We start from the raw sequence: 20000 nt of genomic DNA, 5'->3' as shown, positions 1-20000 counted from the left end.
AATCCATCACTAGTGTGCCCTGGAGACCTGGAGCCCGAAGGGGGAGGGGCCGGGAAGCCGTCACTCGCACATCACACATCGTTAATATTATGCTAGTACAATTTTCAACCAGGTTATCTTAAGCATTAATTCGTAGAGAGAAGACACTATTCACGACATAATACAACTTGTGATACGACCGCAGAAAGGCATCTTCGACGTGACAATGGCCATTCCCTTCAAAGTCTTCTGAACAGTTGTTGTCGGCGACTATTATGCAGATCATAAAGGATGAAAACCGCTTCCAAAATCGGTGCGGTTTTTGTCGCACACCAACTGGAATTCGAACCGCGAGTCCTCGACTTCGAAGCCTCGAAACCCGAACCGGCTCCACACGTCGGCGATCCACCTCGTGTAGGAGTAAGGCGCAACAGTTTTTTGGACAGCGTGATGCTTCCCTTCGACAATCCCTCTCTTGCGGGTGCCAGGAGTGACTCGACGGCCAGGTGACGGTCAAAGCAAACAGTAAGAACTAAAAGAGGTGACGTTTACCTCTGTTCAACGAAAAAACGAAAATCACTTATTGAGTTTAACCGTTCAGGGGAAGTGCTGGATCCACGGGTTTAGTGTCGGATCCTCCTTTGTTTATTGTGTGTCTGTGTTGTGTATCCTCAGAGGAAGAGTGTAGTTTATGGAGCGGTGGTTAAACTAATGTGGAGAAGGTCTAGGAAAACACTGTTGGTGAGGTTTATATCAGTGTTAGAGGAATATATTGGATTATTATTATCCATGGCGTTTGACGCTACATCCAAACGGTATAAGCTGTAGGTATGTGGTGACCTAGAATCTTGTTCAAAGTGGAAGTACAGCAACGGCTACAAGCGAACCAAAGTAGTATTGCTTTTGGTGGCGAAATGGTTTGCTATTTGAGGGGAGCAAGATGCACAGTGTGAAGAGAAATGACAAGTAAGAAATGATGGAGAAAACATTTCATTTCTGATCATGGTTCGTGTGTAGGTTTTAATTTTTGTCGGCAGGTCCACCTTTCGATGCCATTATCCAGCGTGGGATAGTGCTTGTGGATCCTCCATTGGGAAGTTATGGCGAATCTAAAGTAGGATAGTGTTGGTGTACCCAGCCAGGGATAGTGTTGGATCCAGCGGCAGGTAGTATTAGCAGATCCAGCGACAGATCCAGAATGCTGTAATGTGGGTCACTAGATTTAACTCCGTTTCGTATTAGAGTAGTTTGGTAAATTCTCTATATAAAAAACATTTCAACTGTGAAAACCATACCGTCTGCATGAAACAAAGATATATATATTTATATTTTATATATATTTACACTAATTCGCTTCCAATAAAATCTATTTAAAAATCATGAAAAAAGGTCTTACGATACACTATTATGCGACTATGGCCCTTATTCTAGCACATCATGATACACATAATCTGCAGTTAATCGTAAATTTAGACGTGTATTTTCCGTTGATGTTTAATCTAAGGATGCCGATCAACACAGACGTAAGAGCCAGCAGATGTGTCTTTTGACTAGCGCAGATAGACTGAAAATACAACTGTAAAACTGTCTGATATGTACAGTAATAAAATTTATACAAACATACATACATACAAGTATATATACAAAAATCTGAAGCATAATGGTTAACCAAAGCACTAAATCACAATCTCATGGCCAATGACAAATCATAACCAGCGTATATATACACGGCAACTCTATTTGCTAAGGGATCTTAACGTTTGTTTGTTATTTTTATAGCACTCGATTCTACCAAGAGTATAAACACCTAGAGACAGAAGCACTTCCAGAAATGCTTCTCTTCACACTTATCGTCGTTGGTATCTTCATTACCAACTTCCATCACGACTAGAAAGGTTCAATTGCCAGTCACTCTGACATTTATCTGGTATTCTTCCATAAAACTGGATCACATCATTTACATATACAATTTCAGTGTAAGTACTTGAACAGGCAAAATTGAATAGTGGATAATACATATAATATTCCAGGGACACAACATCTCGTAAACATGAACGGGCTCTTGAAGCTTGTGATTGATAGCAGTCTCGCGCGACTCGCTCTCCATGGCGAAAGTGTGCAACAAATGGAGGACTTCAGTGTTATAAGTTTCAGTTATTTTTTTCCGTTTTCCTCTCGTGTCATCTCAAGATTTCTTTTTACCACAGTAGCTAGCCTAGAGACGCAGGTGCCGCCCTTCGTAAGAACTCGACAGGAGGTTCTTGCTGTAGTAGCACACGTCCCCCTCCAGGCTGGCGCAGGTTCCTCTGACGGGCAGAGTGGCCCCGGCCCCCAGCTGCTGCACGTCACCCTCGGACTGGGCCATGGCGCGCCTCAGGGGCCCTCCCCCCCTACGCTCCGTGTACACGTCCCGCCCGAAGGTGGCGAAAGACCCCCGGGCGAAAGGCAGCACGCCCACGCCGCGAAGGTCCTCCAGCAGGTCTCAGGTAACAGGAGAGTAGCCCAGGTTCTTGCGCTGAAGGAACATGTGGATTTCCCTAAAGGTCGGGCGGTCGGCGTCGGAGCGCTTCCAGCACTCGCGCATCAGGTCGTAGATCTCCTTGGGGCAGTTGGCGGGCTGCGGCAGCAGGGCCTGGCCGTGGGGAAGATGCAACAGGTCACTCTGAGGAAATTTCTTATTGCCAAACTTACAAAGGAACTGTATCAACTACACAAGAAATGTCTGGATATTAAAATCATCTTAATTGGTACAAGAAAAGAAACATATAAAGTGGAGAAAATAATAACCAGAATAGGAAACTTAGGATGCATACAAATTTACATTAGTATTCTACATTTTACTCACTGCATACGTTTCCCTTACCTGATACAACCAACCAAGTAATTTCAATCACACAAAATCGTAAAGCAAAAGCGTAAAACACTTTCAACACGTCTGTCAGTCTTCTATCCTACTATTCTCTTACCTCTCCTAACCAGCTACATCTCCCCCTTTCCAAACTTTCGAAATTGTCTCGTTGGTTTTACATTTTACATGTAGTAATTTCATCTACACATTTTTTTCCTTTTCATATTTATCATCGAACCCATTTTGGCTATACCCATTCTCATCTCTTTTTAGTTATTACTCCTTTCTTGCTGCACTTCCAAACTCACATCCCATCATGCATTTGGCCCTCTTCCCACCTCCCCCCTCACCTTCCTCTTCCCTCTCCCTTCTCACTTCCTCTTCCCTCTCCCTTCTCACGTTCATTCTGATTCCCCACAACACTCCTCCCTCGCCCTCCTCACCCTACCGTCTTTCCCTCCTACACTACACACCCCTCCCCGATCTTCCTCACCTTCGCTTTCTTTCTCCGTCCTCATCTATTTTTTTCTTCTCCCTCTCCTACTATACACCTCCATCTCCGTCTTCTACATATCCCCCTCCCTCTACCTCCCCCACTGCCCCTTCCATTCTTCTTCTTCTTCGTCTCCTCCTCCTCCTCCTCCTCCTCCTCCTCCTCCTCCTCCTCCTCCTCCTCCTCCTCCTCACCTTCCTGGCCTCGTTGTGGTAGATGTAAGAGACGTTCTCGATGACCTGCTCGTCGGTGAGGTCCTCGTAGGGCTGCTCCCTCGCCATCGTCAGGATCTCCCACAGCGTGACGGCGAACGACCACACGTCGCTCTTGGTCGTGAACTTGCCCTGCGAAGACCACCCGACAGAACACGAGGTGAGATCGGGATGTGGTTGTGTGGTGAGGACTTGCATTAGGGATTGTGTAATGTAGCGAGGGACTGCGTAGTATGGGTGTAGTATAGTACAGTGACTGAGTATTGCCTGTTGCGTTTGTGTAGTGAGTAAAGTGCAGTTGGACACTGTGCGGTGCATGCAATGTTGTGTAGTCAATGATTATGCAGTGAGTGTGGTGTGGTGTGATTATGCCATGAGGGTGGTGCAGTGACTGAGTAATTAATACAAAATTGTGAGCGAATGTCTGTATTAACAGACATTGGTTGGGGCTGCGGTGGGCCCCCTTAACCAAGGAACGTTTCTTAGTTGAGTTGTATTTTCTCTAGGTAAGATTTTCGAAATGTTTTTGCTATAGGAAAACAAGTGTCTCACGATAAATAAATGCACATTCTTACTTTATCCAATGGCCCAATTTTCCCCTTTGCATATACATATATATATGCATGTATGTATGTATGTATGTATGTATGTATGTATGTATGTATGTATGTATGCATTTATACACAAATTTGTACGTGTGTGTGTGTGTGTGTGTGTGTGTGTGTGTGTATGTGTGTGTGTGTGTGTGTGTGTGTGTGTGTGTGTGTGTGTGTGTGTGTGTGTGTGTGTGTGTGTGTGTGCGTGCGTGTGTGTGTGTGTGCGTGTGTGTGTGTGTGTGTGTGTGTGTGTGTGTGTGTGTGTGTGCGTGTATGTGTGCGTGTGTGTGTGTGTGTGTGTGTGTGTGTGTGTGTGTGTGTGTGCGTGTGTGTGTGTGTGTGTGTGTGTGTGTGTGTGTGTGTGTCTATATATATAAATATAAATAAATAAATATATATATAAATATATATATATATATATATATATATATATATATATATATATATATATATATATATATATATATATATAAAATTTAAAGTAAAGTGTAAAAAACAGAAGCCAGACCCCGCCCGAAAAGCGAATGCAAAAGAAGGGAGCAAATGTCCTTGGAAGTCCCAGCCCGGCGGCCGCCATTCTCTCGGGACGCGGCCGCTCGAATTTCAACCAGGCTTTTAACAGGTCTCGCTTACAACGTTACTTCTGAATGAACACCTTCTGCGGGATGTAGTGGGCGCGTGCTCGGCCTCGCAACACTACAAGATCGCGGGGAAAGAAGAAATAATAAAACTTAGCCACTTTTTTCCCCCAGAGTCGAGTATCGCCCCGCAAGCATACTTAAGGTAAACGGATATAAGGCGATCTCGTGCATGCAGTTCGGGTATCTGGGGAGGAAGTAGCGCCGCGTGAGAGAGAGAGAGAAAAAAAGGCTTGTATTTTATCATAGCTGATTTGATGTTTTTTTCTTGTATACATATAACACTCTGTTATTTCTGAGTCTAAAAATAAATCACTTTGTTCACCGTGATTTTGCGATACCAAGGCAACAGTCTAGAACAAAAGTTACAAGCCTGGGTCTCTCTTAACAAAGCCTTGATAGAAGGCGTTCTTATCATGATGCGATTTGCCCGGCAGTGCGGACTGAGCCTTTCGAGGGCCAATTGGAGGGCTTCAGTAAGACGACCCGGTTGCCATTAGTGCCCCGAGTCGCCCCGCTGCCCTTTGGCGCTGAAAGCAGCTTCGGCGCTTTGGCTTCGCCTCCGCTGAAAGGCTTTCCGTGTTTGGCCGAATCTACGTGGCTCGAAATTTAGTTCAAAGTTTTAAACTTATGTAATATTATTTTTCTACTTCATTTCCAACGCCAGCACGGAAAACTGCCTATAGGTGTGTGTGTGTGTGTGTGTGTGTGTGTGTGTGTGTGTGTGTGTGTGTGTGTGTGTGTGTGTGTGTGTGTGTGTGTGTGTGTGTGTGTGTGTGTGTGTGTGTTTACATGTACGCATGTATCTAATATATGTATAATGTATAATATATAATGTATAATATATAATATATATGTAATATATATATAATATATAATATATAACATATAACATATATATATATATATATATATATATATATATATATATATATATATATATATATATATATATCACAAACTAAGGATACTACTAAGAAGCAGGTCTCCTCGAGCCACTCACCAAGAGGACGGACTCCCAGGCCATCCAGCGAATGGGCAGCAGAGCCTTGCCTTCGATCCTGTAGTAGTCGGCGCTGTAGAGGTTCCGACTCATGCCGAAGTCTGAGATCTTGATCACGTGACCCGCCCCCACGAGACAGTTCCTGGTGAGTGCGGGAGGAGAGGTACCGTGGATTAGGGTTAGTTCTATGCAGGTTGGTTTCATTTTCCAGGTTAGGGCATTGGGATGAGACTGTGACACAGTGGAAAAAGGATAGATTATCCCTGCATGCATGAACGGGTAGAAAATGAAGATATATAAATAAATGAGAGAGAGAGAGAGAGAGAGAGAGAGAGAGAGAGAGAGAGAGAGAGAGAGAGAGAGAGAGAGAGAGAGAGAGAGAGAGAGAGAGAGAGAGAGAGAGAGAGAGACAGACAGAGAGAGAGAACGCGACCGAAGTCAAACTAACCGTGTGGCGAGGTCTCGATGCACGAAGTTGAGGGACTCCAAGTACTTCATGCCTGAGGCTATTTGAGTGGCCATGTATATAAGGCATCCGTAGCTGTATAAAGGGAGAAATTATAAAGACGTTACACGATAACTTAACTCTGGATAAAGCTTGTGAAAACTAAGAGCTTTTGCAGTAAAATATTATATAAGAATATGTCTTCCAAACGATCGCATTAAAATTACTACCATTGTGATAATAATAACACTGATAATGGCGATAACAAAGTTCGATACATCTGATAGTGATAATGGTAATAACAGCTATAGCAGCATCACCAGTACAGGAGCGCAGTCTGACCTGAGCGTTTTGGCGTGCGTGTTCCTGGGAGAGGCTGTCTCGGCGATGTGGGCCTGCAGGTACTGGTTGAGGTCCCCGTGTTCCATGTACTCGACCAGCATGCACAGGGGCTCCTCCCTCGAGCACACGCCCACCACCTGCACGATGTTGGGGTCCCGAAGGCGCGCCAGGATCTCAACTTCGCGCTCGAAGTCACACCTGCGCAGGGGAATCAGCATGGTTTAGTTGCTGCAGGCGTCGAGGAGGTGTGACATGGTTCAGTTGTGCTGCCGTGGTGGTTTTGGGAGTCGCATGGGTGGTCTTGGTGCTACTTTGGCTGTGTTTTACATGGTGTTATTTGATGTTATGGGGATGGTAATGGAGTTTTAGGTTATTTGGTATTTATTGTGGAGATATTCTTTTTTTCGTACGGCGAAATGTGGTGATAATCATCTTTTCACTGTGATGTAACTGGATGCTATTCAGGTGTTCCGGCGATGTTATCTGATGTAACTACGACATTAGTGGGTATTGCACAACCTGTTTTTGTTGTTTAGATGCTCATAGATTTAACTAGAGTGATAACGACGTATAAGCAAAAGTTGTTATAGCCAAGCAATAACACAAGTTGCCATTAACAAGTAATAGCAAAAGTTGGAAACGTATACTCAAAACTAAGACTGAATTACCATATAATGCGTGTGTGTTTCACAATATACCTCTCTCTCTCGGATCAACTGATAAAAAATAGCTAGCTCTTATCTATAAACTGTTGCATAGAAATCTGGATCGACACAAGCAGGTCCCTAGTATTAAATATGTACTTGTTCATACAGTTTGTCTTCTCTCTGGATGGAGATCAATTTTGTGTCGACATATCAACATCCTCCTTCTCTTTTATTCTCTCCCACTAAATCTCCCTGTCTCCTTGCTCCCTTGCTTCTCCTCTCTCTCTCTCTCTCTCTCTCTCTCTCTGTCTCTCTCTCTCTCTCTCTCTCTCTCTCTCTCTCTCTCTCTCTCTCTCTCTCTCTCTCCCTCTCCCTCTCCCTCTCCCTCTCCCTCTCCCTCTCCCTCTCCCTCTCCCTCTCACTCTCACTCCCCCTCTCCCTCTCACTCTCACTCTCACTCTCACTCTCACTCTCACTCTCACTCTCACTCTCACTCTCACTCTCTCTCACTCTCACTCTCACTCTCACTCTCACTCTCACTCTCACTCTCACTCTCACTCTCACTCTCACTCTCACTCTCACTCTCACTCTCTGTCGCTCGTTCCATCCACACATCGTAACTCCCCAGACCCGCCTCGTCTCTGCCAGAGTATCTGTAACCGAGCATTCAGACCATTAACTTCGAGAGAGAATCGGGAGTTACTTCGGCTCCTCACGGGGAAGCTTAATGAAGCGTCGCCTATGGAGGTTCGTAGTAAAGGAACTGAGATCTGGGGATGTAGATGAGTCTTTTATGGTGTGTGTTTTTTTAAATAGATTTAAAAAACGTATCGATATTATTTCCAAGTAGCAATGTTAGAAGAATGTCTCTAAGAATGAGATTTTTTTTGGAAAGAAGGGAAACATATGGGTGAGATACAGGAAGCTCAATAGAATATTTTGGGATGGAGGAAATGAGGAAATTCCAAATACAAGAAACTTTCTAAAACTGTCCTGACCTGACGGAGTGCGAGGCCTCCAGTCGCAAAGTCTTCACGGCAACCATCTGCTTCTGTCCCTCCTCGTCCTCGACTTCGCCCAAGTGAACCTGGACGGAAAGAATGCCATAAAAAAACATTAGATCTTTCTTCTAAATCAGAATTTTAAAATCTTTTCGTTTATTTTGCTTTATACTTCACTTCATTATTTCCACCCAATTCAGTCTAGGAAATACGACCTCTGATTTAAATTTCCTTCTATTTTCCTACATTTCGAGTCCCAAGGGTAACTCAACCAAACAAGACTGACCTCCCCGAACTGGCCTTCCCCGATCTGCTGCAGGAGGGTGATGGCGCTCCTCGGGATCTCCCTGGCGGTCACGTTCTCCAGGGTGGCCGCCGCTCCTGCTGCCCCCTGCTGGCCCTGCTGCCCCTGCCGGCCCCCTGCTGTGCCATTGCTGCCCTGTGGGACGAGGACAGGATTGTTCTGAGTTCGGGTCACGGATACGGAGAAAGTACAAGGAAGAAGTGGTTTGGTGAATAGAAAGATGGGAAATGAGGGATGGGGAAGGAATGATTTAGGGAGAGACTTGACTTCTGACTATGAGAAACCCGAATAAAGTTGTAACAGATATAAATCAAAATCAAGGTGATAATTTTAATCGGGTACAAACAATTCCTACTTTTTTTTCTACAGATGTTTAAATGTCTATATTCCTTTTATATCTAAACTGTTTTCTTATATCTAAGAATCTCCCCTTAAAAATCTAAACATCTAAGGAATCCCTACCTTTAAACCGCAGTAAAACGTCTACAGCGATATTTTCTTTCAATTGCCAATCTCCTTGACTCATAAAAATTACCAAAATGTTTCGCCGATCACCGCCCTACATTATCGAAATCCATAAACGTCCCAAGACAAGATTGCAGCCATAAAACTCTACGGTGAAAACGCGCCAGCTTTCGCCCTGGTCACCGGTGCTGCGTCATCCCGCCCGCATGCAACTCTCTCCCTTTCTCTCGCTCCCTCCCTCTCTGCTTCTTTCGTCATCTCTTACTCTCACCCTATAACTATATCTTCCTCTCTTTTTTCTTATCTATCGCCCTTTTCCCTCTCAGCGTCAAGGGTCGAGGGTCACCCTCCCTACTCGAGAGAGAGCTCTTCCTCCAATCCTACTTAGCCCACGTGATTTAGGTTACGTGGCTGTGACCTACTGTAACTTGCGCGATGATGTGATTCTTTTTGGTGACCTACTGTGACTTGGTTCTTCTTACTGACCTACTGTGACCGATGCAACGACCTGATTTTTCTTACTGACCTACTGTCATCTATGCAGACCCTTGTGATGAACTGGTTCTCCTTAGTGACTTACTGTGACCTATGCGATGACTTTGTTCTTAATGAATCGCGCTTCTTTTTGAACTATGCGTTGACCTGATTTCTCTTATTGACATATTGTAATCTATGTAATCATCTATGCAGACCTTAGTGATAAATTGGTTCTTCTTCGTGACTTACCGTGACTTATTTGATGACCCGGTTCCTCAAAGTGACTTACCGTGAATTATGCGATAACCTGCTACTTCCTGGTGAGCTACACAGTGAGCTGGATCTTCACTTACTGTAATTCAGCGTGACCTAAGCGGTGACGGGTCTCCTAAGTATAACCCCCCGGCATCAAAGCCCGACCTCACATCATCCTCACAAGCATGCATGCTACAGCTCCCGTGCCTCCGGCCTCCGCGCATCCACCGGCCCCGCACTTACGAAAAGGGAAGACCTTCTTACCACATCACTTACGGCAACGATCTCGGTGGCGGCGTAGAAGCTCTCCTGAGGCTGTGCGGCGTTGGGCGGCAGGGGCGTGGGCGGGGGCTTGCCGAGGAAGGTGTTGAGGGTGTGGAGGGGCGGCTTGGAGTGCGGGAGAGGGGGCGGGTACCCCCCTGTGGCCCCCGCCTCGCCGCTCATGTGCGGGATGGCGTACTCCGTCGAAGGGCACTCTGCAGACACATCGGAAGCTACAGATATTACATTAACTTTGCTGTAGCTCGTGGAATTGCTTCAGGTTTAAAAATCACAAGAGTACATAGATCATCATAATGGACAAAAGAAACGTTAAAAAAACAATAACAACAAAATATGATTTTAAAATAGCAACACATGAGTAAATACTTAAATCTTGTGAAATCAAAGTTAAAAAATAGTGACAGGAAATTCAAATAAAAAAGAAGCGTCATATAAGTATAGACACCAATTTTGCGACACTAATTTTGTGCATGAAACATTAAAAAATCAAAACAAGAACAAAATTTAAAAAACACCAGAAGTGAACACATATCCATGAACTGTGTCAAACGCAACACTTAAAGGAAACAAAACCAGAGACAGAGACATCGAAAGGCAGTGAATTCAGCGACTGAATGAGTGAATATGTTTTCCTTTCGTTAAAAGTTGTTGTAGACAGTCGCTGTTGAGCTTGCAATTACCCTCATTCTCCGCTGTCATTCTTCGTTAGCCAAAGTTTCTCTCTCTCCGCTCCCGCCCCGCCCTCGCCACTTAACTTGGTAAATGACTAAACTTCCTCCTTGTATTTTCGCCCAAAATAGAGAAGGATAATCAGCTGCATTGTTATTAATACTTTTCGTACCGCGGTTCCATTTTTGTTTTTTTTTTCTCTTGTCGTACTTTGGTACTTTCGCTCACTGTCTTTATCTTTTTTTTCTCTCTCTCTCACTCTCTAATACTTTCATTCCAATTTTTCTCTTTTTCTTTTCATTTTCCTCCTTTTGCCACTCCGTTTCTCCATCCCTCCCTCCCCTCCATTTCCCTCCCACCCCCTCCTTTCCCTTCATTTCTCCCTCCTTTTCCCTCCCCTTCCTCTTCTTGCTTCCCTCATTCCCCCTCTTCGTCCTTCCCCCTCCTCTTCTTCCTTCCCTCCTTCCCCCTCCTCTCTCCTCCCTTCCCTCCTTCCCCCTCCTCTTCTTCCTTCCCTCCTTCCCCCTCCTCTTCGTCCTTCCCTCCTTCCCCCTCCTCTTCTTCCTTCCCTCCTTCCCCCTCCTCTTCTTCCTTCCCTCCTTCCCCCTCCTCTTCTTCCTTCCCTCTCCTCTTCTTCCTTCCCTCCCTCCCCCTGTTCTCCCTTCCCTCCTTCCCCCTCCTCTTCTTCCTTCCCTCCTTCCCCCTCCTCTTCTTCCTTCCCTCCTCCCCACCCCTACCCTTAAGCGGGAGATTTTCCTTTACTTTAAGAGCCTTTAAGCGATTTTCTGCTACCTGACCCCTTTTAGGTTCCCTCGCCGCTCGGATGCTTCCCGGCCTTTCTTTCTCGCAGCCGCTCCTTCGCCGTCGTCGAGGGGGTGTCCTTCCCTCCCGCGCTTCTGGGGGGAATCTGCTCATTTCGCCTTCCTAATTAGCTTTATTTCTATCTGCGTAGGTATCTTTTTTTTATCTGTTTTATACCTTTGGTCTCTATGGTACTTTTTATTTGTCTAGTGACTGATTTTTATGTCGACTATCTGTCTATCTGCTGATTAATTCCTTTTTATTCATTTACATCCTTTTATCATCTGTATTTTTCGTTTAGTATCTTTTCTCCCGTCTTTAACTTGTTATTTCATTTTATTCTTTACCACGTCATTTTTTTACGCTTTTGTTTTATCTTCCTTTTTTTCTTGCGGTTATCATCCAAAGCTTCCGCGTTTTTTTTTTTTTTTCAATATAAATGTTAATCAGAGACGTATTTTATTCAAAGCCTTTTTTCTATTGCTTATGCAGGAGGGTCAGTTGGTCGATAAATCCTTAATAATGATGAAGATCCACGGATATATATATATATATATTTTTTTTTTCATTATTATTATTTTTAGTGCAAACAATTTCCGTTTCTGAGCCGCTAATGAATCTTCTTCTCCTCTCAATCTTCTCGTTTCTTTTTCTTTGCTTCTTCCTCGTTTCGCAAGGTCGTTTATTCCGAGTGGAGCGAATTCGAAGCTTCACCATCCTCTTCCGATCTTTTTTCTTAAAAGGAATACCTAACAATACCCGGTGCTCTCCTCGCCTCTCCTTTCTTCTCAATCTCTCTCTTTGTATGCCTTTATCTCCTTGTCTTCCTCAGCCTTTCAGTGGATGGGATCAAAAAAAGGATACTCCATATTGTTCTCTCTATTTTTTCTTGCTATTTCCCCTCCTCCCTCCTTCTTCCGCTTCTTCTTCTTTTTCTCTCTCTTCCCTGTCCGTCTTTTTCTTCCTCTTACTCTCCCCATCTATCTCTCTACATTTCCCTTCCTTCCCCTCTTCTCCCTTCACTAATGAACCGTTCAAATGGCCGCTCTATCAAGGTCACTTATAACTCTCTTCCCCGCACCCTTCGCCTAAATCACACCTGCTTCTCGAGAGTGACCCGAACACCGCCCTTTGACCTCACCCTCGAGCTCCACGCTTCCTCGCCCTCAGACCTCCGATCACCTATCCTTTTCCACACACCTGCGTCACACCTGGGGAAGAGCGTGGCCTCCCCGCTCTCTCGCTCCAGCATGTGTGGCTTGGTTTGCCAGACTGAAGGGGAGGCGCCGCGGGCTCCGGGGGAGGCCCAGGCGGAGAGCTACGTTTTTTTTTTTTTTTTTTTTTTTTTTTTGAGGGGGGGAAGGGGTGTCTAGGGTGATTGGGCGTCTTCTGTGTGACGGTCGTTTTGTCTGTTTGTTTTATTTGCGCGCGCGCGCGTGTGTGTGCAGATTAGCAAATCAATTAATGCTCAACAATGTCTACCGTCTATCTAACAACAGACATAACATATATTTCATTTTTTCTCACTCCCCCCCCCTCTCTCTCTATCTCTCTAACTCTCTCTCTCTCTCTCTCTCTCTCTCTCTCTCTCTCTCTCTCTCTCTCTCTCTCTCTCTCTCTCTCTCTCTCTCTCTCTCTCACACACACACACACACACACACATACACACACACACAATCCCCTCCCCCCGATTCCTGAGAAAACATAAATACACAACAAAAAAGACAAATAAAACTGAAAGTCTTTCAACAGAACTTCCGAGCAACATTTCCAGCCACTTCAAAGGAGAGCTGACAATTTGTGGGGGGGGGGGGTGGGGGGGGGGGGTTGGGGGAGGAAAGAACGGGAGGGGGAAATGGGAAGGAAGGAAAGGAGGGAAAAATAAAAGGAAGGGAAAAAAGGAAAAGAGGAGAGAAGCTTTAAAAAGAGGGAGAGAGGAGGTTTGGGGGAGGAAAGCAAGGACAGACAAGGAAGGAAGAAAGGAGGAGAGGAAAAGGGGAAAGAGAGGGAAAGAAGGAATGAAGAAAGGAGGAGAGGAGTAGGGGAAAAGGAGGAATGAAGAAATGAGGAAAAGACACAGAAAAGAAAAAGAAAGGAAGGAGAGAAAAAAAGACGAGACGGAACACAAAAAACGGGAAAGAGAAGATAGAAGAGAAAAGAAAAACAAACAAACAAAGAGAGAAACACGGGAGCACAAGAGAAGAAGAGGAAAAAGTCGCCGCCACACTCCGCTACACCCAATCTTCGCGTCTTCCACGATCCTCGAAGAGGAAGGGTCACGGGGTTGTTCTAGAAGCTTCTAGTCGGAGCATCTACCGGATGGCCTCGGCGCAGGTGAGCGAAAGAGGAAGAGGGCGAAGGGGAAGACTCAAGAGGAACGAAGACTTTCTTTTTTTGCATTTCTTATTTCTGCGTAAGGTCTTCGCTTTTTGTCTTGGATGCGAAGACCAAATGATTCCAATTCTCGTTCTTTCATTTCTCTCTCTTCCTCCTTCCTCTTTTCCTTCCTATCCTCTTCTCCCTTCTTATTTCCCTCTCCCTCTCCCTCTCCCTCTTCCCCTTCGTTATGCAGAGGGGGAAATCAAGCCGCCCTCACGCTTGGTGACGACAGAGGGAATGCGGCTGATGAGGGAGGAGAAGGGAAAGAGAGAGGGAGAAGGAAAGATGAGGAGGAGGAGAAAGAGGACAAAGAGGAGGAGGAGGTGGAGGTGGAGGTGGAGGAGGAGGAGGAGGAGGAGGAGGAGGAGAAGAAGAAGAAGAAGAAGAAGAAGAAGAAGAAGAAGAAGAAGAAGAAGAAGGAAGAAGAAGAAGAAGAGGAGGAGGAGGAAGAAGAAAAGGAGGAGGAGGTGAAAAAGAGGAGGAGGAAAGAGGAAGGGACAGAGCGGCATAAAGGAAAACAAAAGAAAGAGGTGATAAAAACACTCATATAACAGAAGAAAAAGAAACATGCAAAAACTAAAACGACAAAGGAACGACTTTGAAAAAAAAAAAAAAAAATGTATATATCCATCCATGAAGAAAAATAATATTCAAAAGAGGAAAAAGCGAATATGAAATGAGCAGGAGAAAAATAAACAAACAGGAAAGGAGAAAGAGGACCAAGTTTATGCATTCTCAGGAAACCATAACGAAGAACCTCGTTGGGAAAACAGAAATAGAATAGAGCGGGGAAGGGGAAGAGAGGAAAGAAAATATAGATATATGAAATAAGTGGGAATAGAGGAAGGGGCAAAGGAGAAATGAAGTGAAATAAGTCAGAGAGGTAAAATAGAGTGAAAATGAAAAAACAAAGATTACTGCAGAATATAAAATAATGATGTCAATAATGGTAACATAATCTAAAACAAAGTAACAATACATACAGTAAATAATGATAAATAATGCTGAACCAGGGATGAATAAAAAAGGTAAAAATAAAGAAAATTCGTTAAAAATGCAAAAGGAAAAATGTAAAAAAAAAGCAAAAAAGAAACAAAAAGAAAACTAAGAAAAAAGGAAAAAAAGAGAAACATAAATTCAAAAAGGGAAAATAAAAGGAGGAAAGACAGAAAACGAGAGCAGAAAAAGGAGTGACCTTAAAGTCCCGCTTCCTTAAGCTGAACCTTCGGAGGATCTTCAAGTGATTTGGCCAAAGCGACGTTGCATTATCCCTAGTTGGCAACCTTGGCACACCTGGAGCACACCTGCCCTTCGTCGCGCCGTTTGTTTGGAGGGAAGGAGGGAGGGAGGGAGAGAGGGATTGGCGGAGGGAGGGAGAAACAGAGGGACGGAGGGAAAGATGGAGGAAGGGATTGGCGGAGGGAAGAAGGGAGGGAGGGACGGAAGGAGGAAGGAAATGGCGGAGGGAAGAAGGGAGGGAGGGACGGAAGGAGGGAGGGATTGGCGGAGGGAAAGAGGAAGGGATTGGCGGAGGAAGGACTGGAATTGCGGAGGGGGGAGGGGGAGGGGGAGGGACGGAGTGAGAAAGTGAAAAAGTTTGAGAAACGAAGAACAGGAACAAAACCCCAAACAAAGGACCGCCGACACGCCCGACAGCAAACGACACCCGACATCGCCCTTTCCGACCCCGACCAAGTCTCTAACACCACGAAAGCATTGCCATTCACTCTCCCCGCCGAGCGATGTCCACCAGCCTACAAATAACACCCCACCCCCTACCCTAACCCCACCCTCGCCCCCGCCCCGTAAACATTACTCCCTCTAATTCTTGTAAACAATGAAACTCCAGCAAAGAACTCCCGAACACCCTCCGCCAGGCCTATAAACCCCAAGCGAGTGGGGGAAGGAAAAACATCCTTACGCCCCCCGAGGAGTACGGGCGAGATCGGCATCCCCCGGAGTCAGCGGGACGTGTCTCTCTGTCCCGGGGGAGTTTATGGGCTGGAGGTATTGCCGAAGGGCGGCGGGATGAAAATGAACTGAATTCTGCCTCTCCCTTCTATTGGCACGGGGGCCATCTCGACGCCGGGGGATGCCTGGCTGGAATGAACTCACTGCCCCCGCCCCCTCACCCCCTAATGCCCCCCTACCCCTACCCCCCCGCTTGCCTTCCCGCGCCGCCATCATGAATTTTTAATTTGGGAAAAAGATAAAATATAGAGAGATATGAGAGGGATTTTCTTTTTTTTTTGTTGAAAATGTATGCTCTCTCTGACGGTATGTTTCTCTCTGTATCTCTTTCTATCTCGGTTTCTTTCCCTCGCTCGCCCAATTCTCTGTCTGTCTATCTATCTATCTGTCTGTCTGTCTGTCTGTCTGTCTGCCTATCTGTCTGTCTGTCTGTCTGTCTGTGTCTGGTCTCTCTCTCGCTAGCCGTGGGTCCCTCTTTTTCAAATTGAGTTGATTTAAGTGTTGTAACTTCTGAGATTCCACACATAGTTATGGTGCTCGTTGTCCTTAAATTTTCTCGCTCTCTCTTCCTCTCTTCTTCTTTTCCATCTACCCCCCCCCCTTTCTCTCTATCTCTCTCCTTCTCTCCCTCCCTCTCTCTCTCTCTCTCCCTTCCTCCCTCTCTCATTCTTTCTCCCTCCTTCTCTCTCTATCTCCCTTCCTCACTCCCTCTCTATCTCTCTCCCTTCTTCCCTCCCTCTCTCTCTCCCTTCCTCCCTCCCTCCTATCTCTCTCTCGCTTCCTCCCACCCTCCTTCTCTCTCTCTCCCTCTTTCTCTCCTTCCCTCTCTCTCTCAATATTCTATAATCACCTACCACCCAAGCTTCTTTATCTCAGCCTCCTTTCCTGCTTTCCTCCTCACAAACACAAACACACACACACACACACACACACACACGCACACACACACGCACACACACACACACACACACACGCACACACACACACACACTCGGGCGCGCTCTCCATCATGAGACAGATCCACATTCCATTTACCATCCGAGACTCCCAACGACCCGCCACGCCACATAACGACCCCGGGGCTCCACTATGCTGGGCCTACATGAAGCCTACATGATGAGGCCGCGGGAGTCAAAGTTGAGGAAGATATCAGAGTGTCAGCTTGGCATGTGGTGTGGGGGGGGGGGGGGCGGGGGGAGGGGGGAGGGGGAGTGGTGGGTTGAATTTAATTTAACTCGTAATTCTGTTACTGTTATTTATCAATTTGTTTCGTGTCTCTTATATATTTATTTTGTTTTAGTTGTTTTTTGTTTGTCCGTATTCAGTATATCGTTTCTTGATTCTCTCTCCTTGTCTTACTCCCCGTTTTCCCTTTCTTCTTTCCTAAATATCACTTCTTCCATCTCCTCCGGCTGTTTTTTTCCCTTCTCGCGTTCAATTTCTCTGCTTGTTCTTTTTATTTTTTCCTTCTTCTCCTTCCATAACCCACTTCACCCCCCCTTCCCCCCCCCCATCCCCTCACCCCCTCCCGAAAAACAAAGAAGCAACAGTTCCCGCGGCGGCAGCACGAGCCAAGCTGTGACACCCCGACCGCCTCTCCGTTGTTACGATCGAGGCATTAAAGTCCCTCTCGCTCTCCCCCCCCCCTCTCTCTCTGTCTGTCTGTCTCCTCTCTCTCTTTCTCTTCCTCCTTCTCTCTCTCTCCCTCTCCCTCCCTCTCTCTCTCCTTCTCCCTCCTCCCTCGCTCTCCTTCTCCCTCCCTCTCTCTCTCCTTCTCCTCCCTCTCCCTTTTTTCTCCCGTCCCTTTCCCTCTTCCCACTGCCCCCTCCCATTACCCCACCCCATCCCCTAACCCCCTCCACCCAGTAGTTAACCCATCCCTCTACGTCCTCCTCCCCTTCTCAACTTATTTCCTCCTCTTACCCTTGCTATCTACCCTCCTCACCTTCCATGACCCATAATCTCTATTCCTCCCTTTTCCCTCGTCCCCCGCCTCCTATCACCCATCTCCCCCTCAATACCCGCTGCCTCTTCTCCTCCCTTCCCTTCGTCCTCTACCTACTATCCTTCCCTTTCACTCGTCAGCCTGCCTCCTCCCCTCCCCCTCCCTACGTCCTCCTTTCCTTTCCTCCCCCCGCCTCCTCTCCTCTATTCTCCTCGTCCCTCCGACTTTTATCCTCCCCGTCCTTTCGTACTTCTTCCCTATCCTCACCTTCTCCTCGACCTCTGTTTCCCATTTCCCTGCCCTCGGCCTCCTATCCTCCCCTTCCCCCTCAGTCCTCCTCTGCTCACCTCCCCTTCTTGTCCCCCGCCTCCCTTTCTCCCCTTCCACTCGTCCCCTACCCCCTTTCCTCCCTTCCCCTCGTCCTTTGCCTCCTTTCCTCTATTCTCCACGTCCCTCGCCTCTATCCTCCCTTTCCCTCGTCCCCCTTTCCCCTCCTCCCCTTCCCTTCGTCCTTCCCTTTCTCTCCTCCCCTTCCCTCCCCCTTTCGCCGCCGGAGAACGCCAACCCGTTTCTTCTATTTGCGGACGTGCTAATGTGTTGCGCGATGGCCCGGGACACAATGCAATTATTTCCGAGTGGCCCTGTTAATTAACTAGCTGGAGAACCCCTCTCCTTCCCCTCCTTCTCTCTCCAACTTTTTTTTTTCTTCTCATTATTCTTCGACTTTCGTTCCTGCTTTTCTTATTTCCTCCCGCCTTTTCGCTCTTTTTCTTCCTCACTTCTCTTTTCTCTTTGTCCCTCTCTTATCTTATTTTTATTATTCATTCTATCCCTGTCTTTTCCATTCTTCTTTGCGATCTTACCTCTACCAATCTCCCCAGTCCCTTACCCCCATCCCTATCCTCCGCCATCGCTTTCTCCTCTCCCCTCTCCGTACGGCCCCCCCTTTACTCCTCTCCCTTTCTCCTTACCGCTCCTCCAACTTTGACCCCCTTCTCCTCTCAATCCCCTCTCCCTTCCACAACCCTTTCTCTGCTCCCCTCCTCCTACTTCCACCCCTATTCTCCCCAACCCTTTCCTCCTCTACCCTCTCCCTTCCCAACCCTTTCTTTTTTTCCCCTCCTCCTACATCCACCTCCTTTCTTCCTCTCCCCTCTCCCTACCTCCATCCCCTTTCCTCCTCTCCCCGCCCCAACCCAGTCTCCTCTCACCTCCTACCTCCACCTCTTTCCCCTCTCCCCTCTCCCTGGCTCCACCCTTTCCCCTCTCCCTGCCTCGACTGCCACCCCTTTTCCCCTCAGGACATATGCGCACTTGGTAGTCGTTACACCGGAAATTATTCACCAAACGCTTAAAAAAGTGGGAGATAACGGTCTATAATGTGAGGTTCTGTTGACTAAGACTGGGGAGAGCAGGGAGGGGACAGGGCCCAGAGGGGAGGTGGTAAGGAGGGGAGTGCGGGACAGGAGGAAGGAGAGAGAGAGAGGGGGGTGTGTGGAAGGAAAGGGAAGAGAAAAGAGAGCCGTGGGAAAACGAGAGATGTTTGGGAAAGAAAAGGGACAGAGAGAGCGAGAGAGAGAGAAAGAGAGAGAGAAAGAGAGAGAGAGAGAGAGAGAGAGAGAGAGAGAGAGAGAGAGAGAGAGAGAGAGAGAGAGAGAGAGAGAGAGAGAGAGAGAGAGAGAGAGAGAGAAAGGCATGAGATAACTGACGGAGCAGGAAGAAGAGGAAACAAGAATAGTATGTGACATATGACCTTCTTAAACTCTCTCTTGACCAATACTTGTTACATATTTGAATAAAAAATAATTTCTCTTTTTTCTACTTCCTGGTGAGATTACATTTACCCTTTACTTCACCTTCACATTAATTGTAAAATAAACATAAGGAAGATTTTTCCTATTAATATACCTAGTAAGGAATCAGAGAGAGAGAGAGAGAGAGAGAGAGAGAGAGAGAGAGAGAGAGAGATGAGAGAGAGAGAGAGAGAGAGAGAGAGAGAGAGAGAGAGAGAGAGAGAGAAAGAGAAAGAGAAAGAGAAAGAGAAAGAAAGAAAGAAAAAGAGTTAAGGAGAAAGAAAAAAAGACAAAGAAAGAAGAGGAGAAAAGGGAAGAAAAAGACAAAGAAAAAAGAAACTTAGAAAGAGAAACAAACAGAAAAAAGGAAGGAGAAAATAAGGAGAGGAAGAAATAGAGAGAAAGCAAAAGAGACACGCAGGCTGACAGTGACAAATAGAGACAGAAAGGCAGAG

The 20000-nt window shown here is 46.2% G+C and overlaps 1 protein-coding gene across 7 annotated transcripts in view; it reads right to left on the bottom strand.

Moving 5' to 3' along the window:
* Positions 1 to 20000, bottom strand: part of LOC113810249 (discoidin domain-containing receptor 2) — a 751580-nt gene that overhangs the window by 1934 nt on the left and 729646 nt on the right. For 4 of the 7 annotated variants that reach the window (XM_070140935.1, XM_070140940.1, XM_070140941.1 and 1 more), the window contains 8 exons: positions 9970 to 10199; positions 8491 to 8643; positions 8202 to 8290; positions 6557 to 6754; positions 6218 to 6310; positions 5770 to 5911; positions 3515 to 3664; positions 1 to 2641 (listed from right to left, as the gene is read on the bottom strand). The exon at positions 1 to 2641 is cut by the window's left edge. In XM_070140935.1, coding sequence (XP_069997036.1) covers positions 2462 to 2641; positions 3515 to 3664; positions 5770 to 5911; positions 6218 to 6310; positions 6557 to 6754; positions 8202 to 8290; positions 8491 to 8643; positions 9970 to 10199 — 1235 coding nt within the window. In that variant the 3' untranslated portion in view covers positions 1 to 2461. The remainder of the gene's footprint in view (positions 2642 to 3514; positions 3665 to 5769; positions 5912 to 6217; positions 6311 to 6556; positions 6755 to 8201; positions 8291 to 8490; positions 8644 to 9969; positions 10200 to 20000) is intronic. The other 3 variants (XM_070140937.1, XM_070140938.1, XM_070140939.1) reach the window with 3 other exon arrangements.

The sequence above is a fragment of the Penaeus vannamei genome, chromosome 27 (assembly GCF_042767895.1).
Source record: "Penaeus vannamei isolate JL-2024 chromosome 27, ASM4276789v1, whole genome shotgun sequence".
Classification (NCBI taxonomy): domain Eukaryota; kingdom Metazoa; phylum Arthropoda; class Malacostraca; order Decapoda; family Penaeidae; genus Penaeus; species Penaeus vannamei.
The sequence above is the reverse complement of the archived record's forward strand: the minus strand, read 5'-3'. Positions and strand labels throughout refer to the sequence as shown.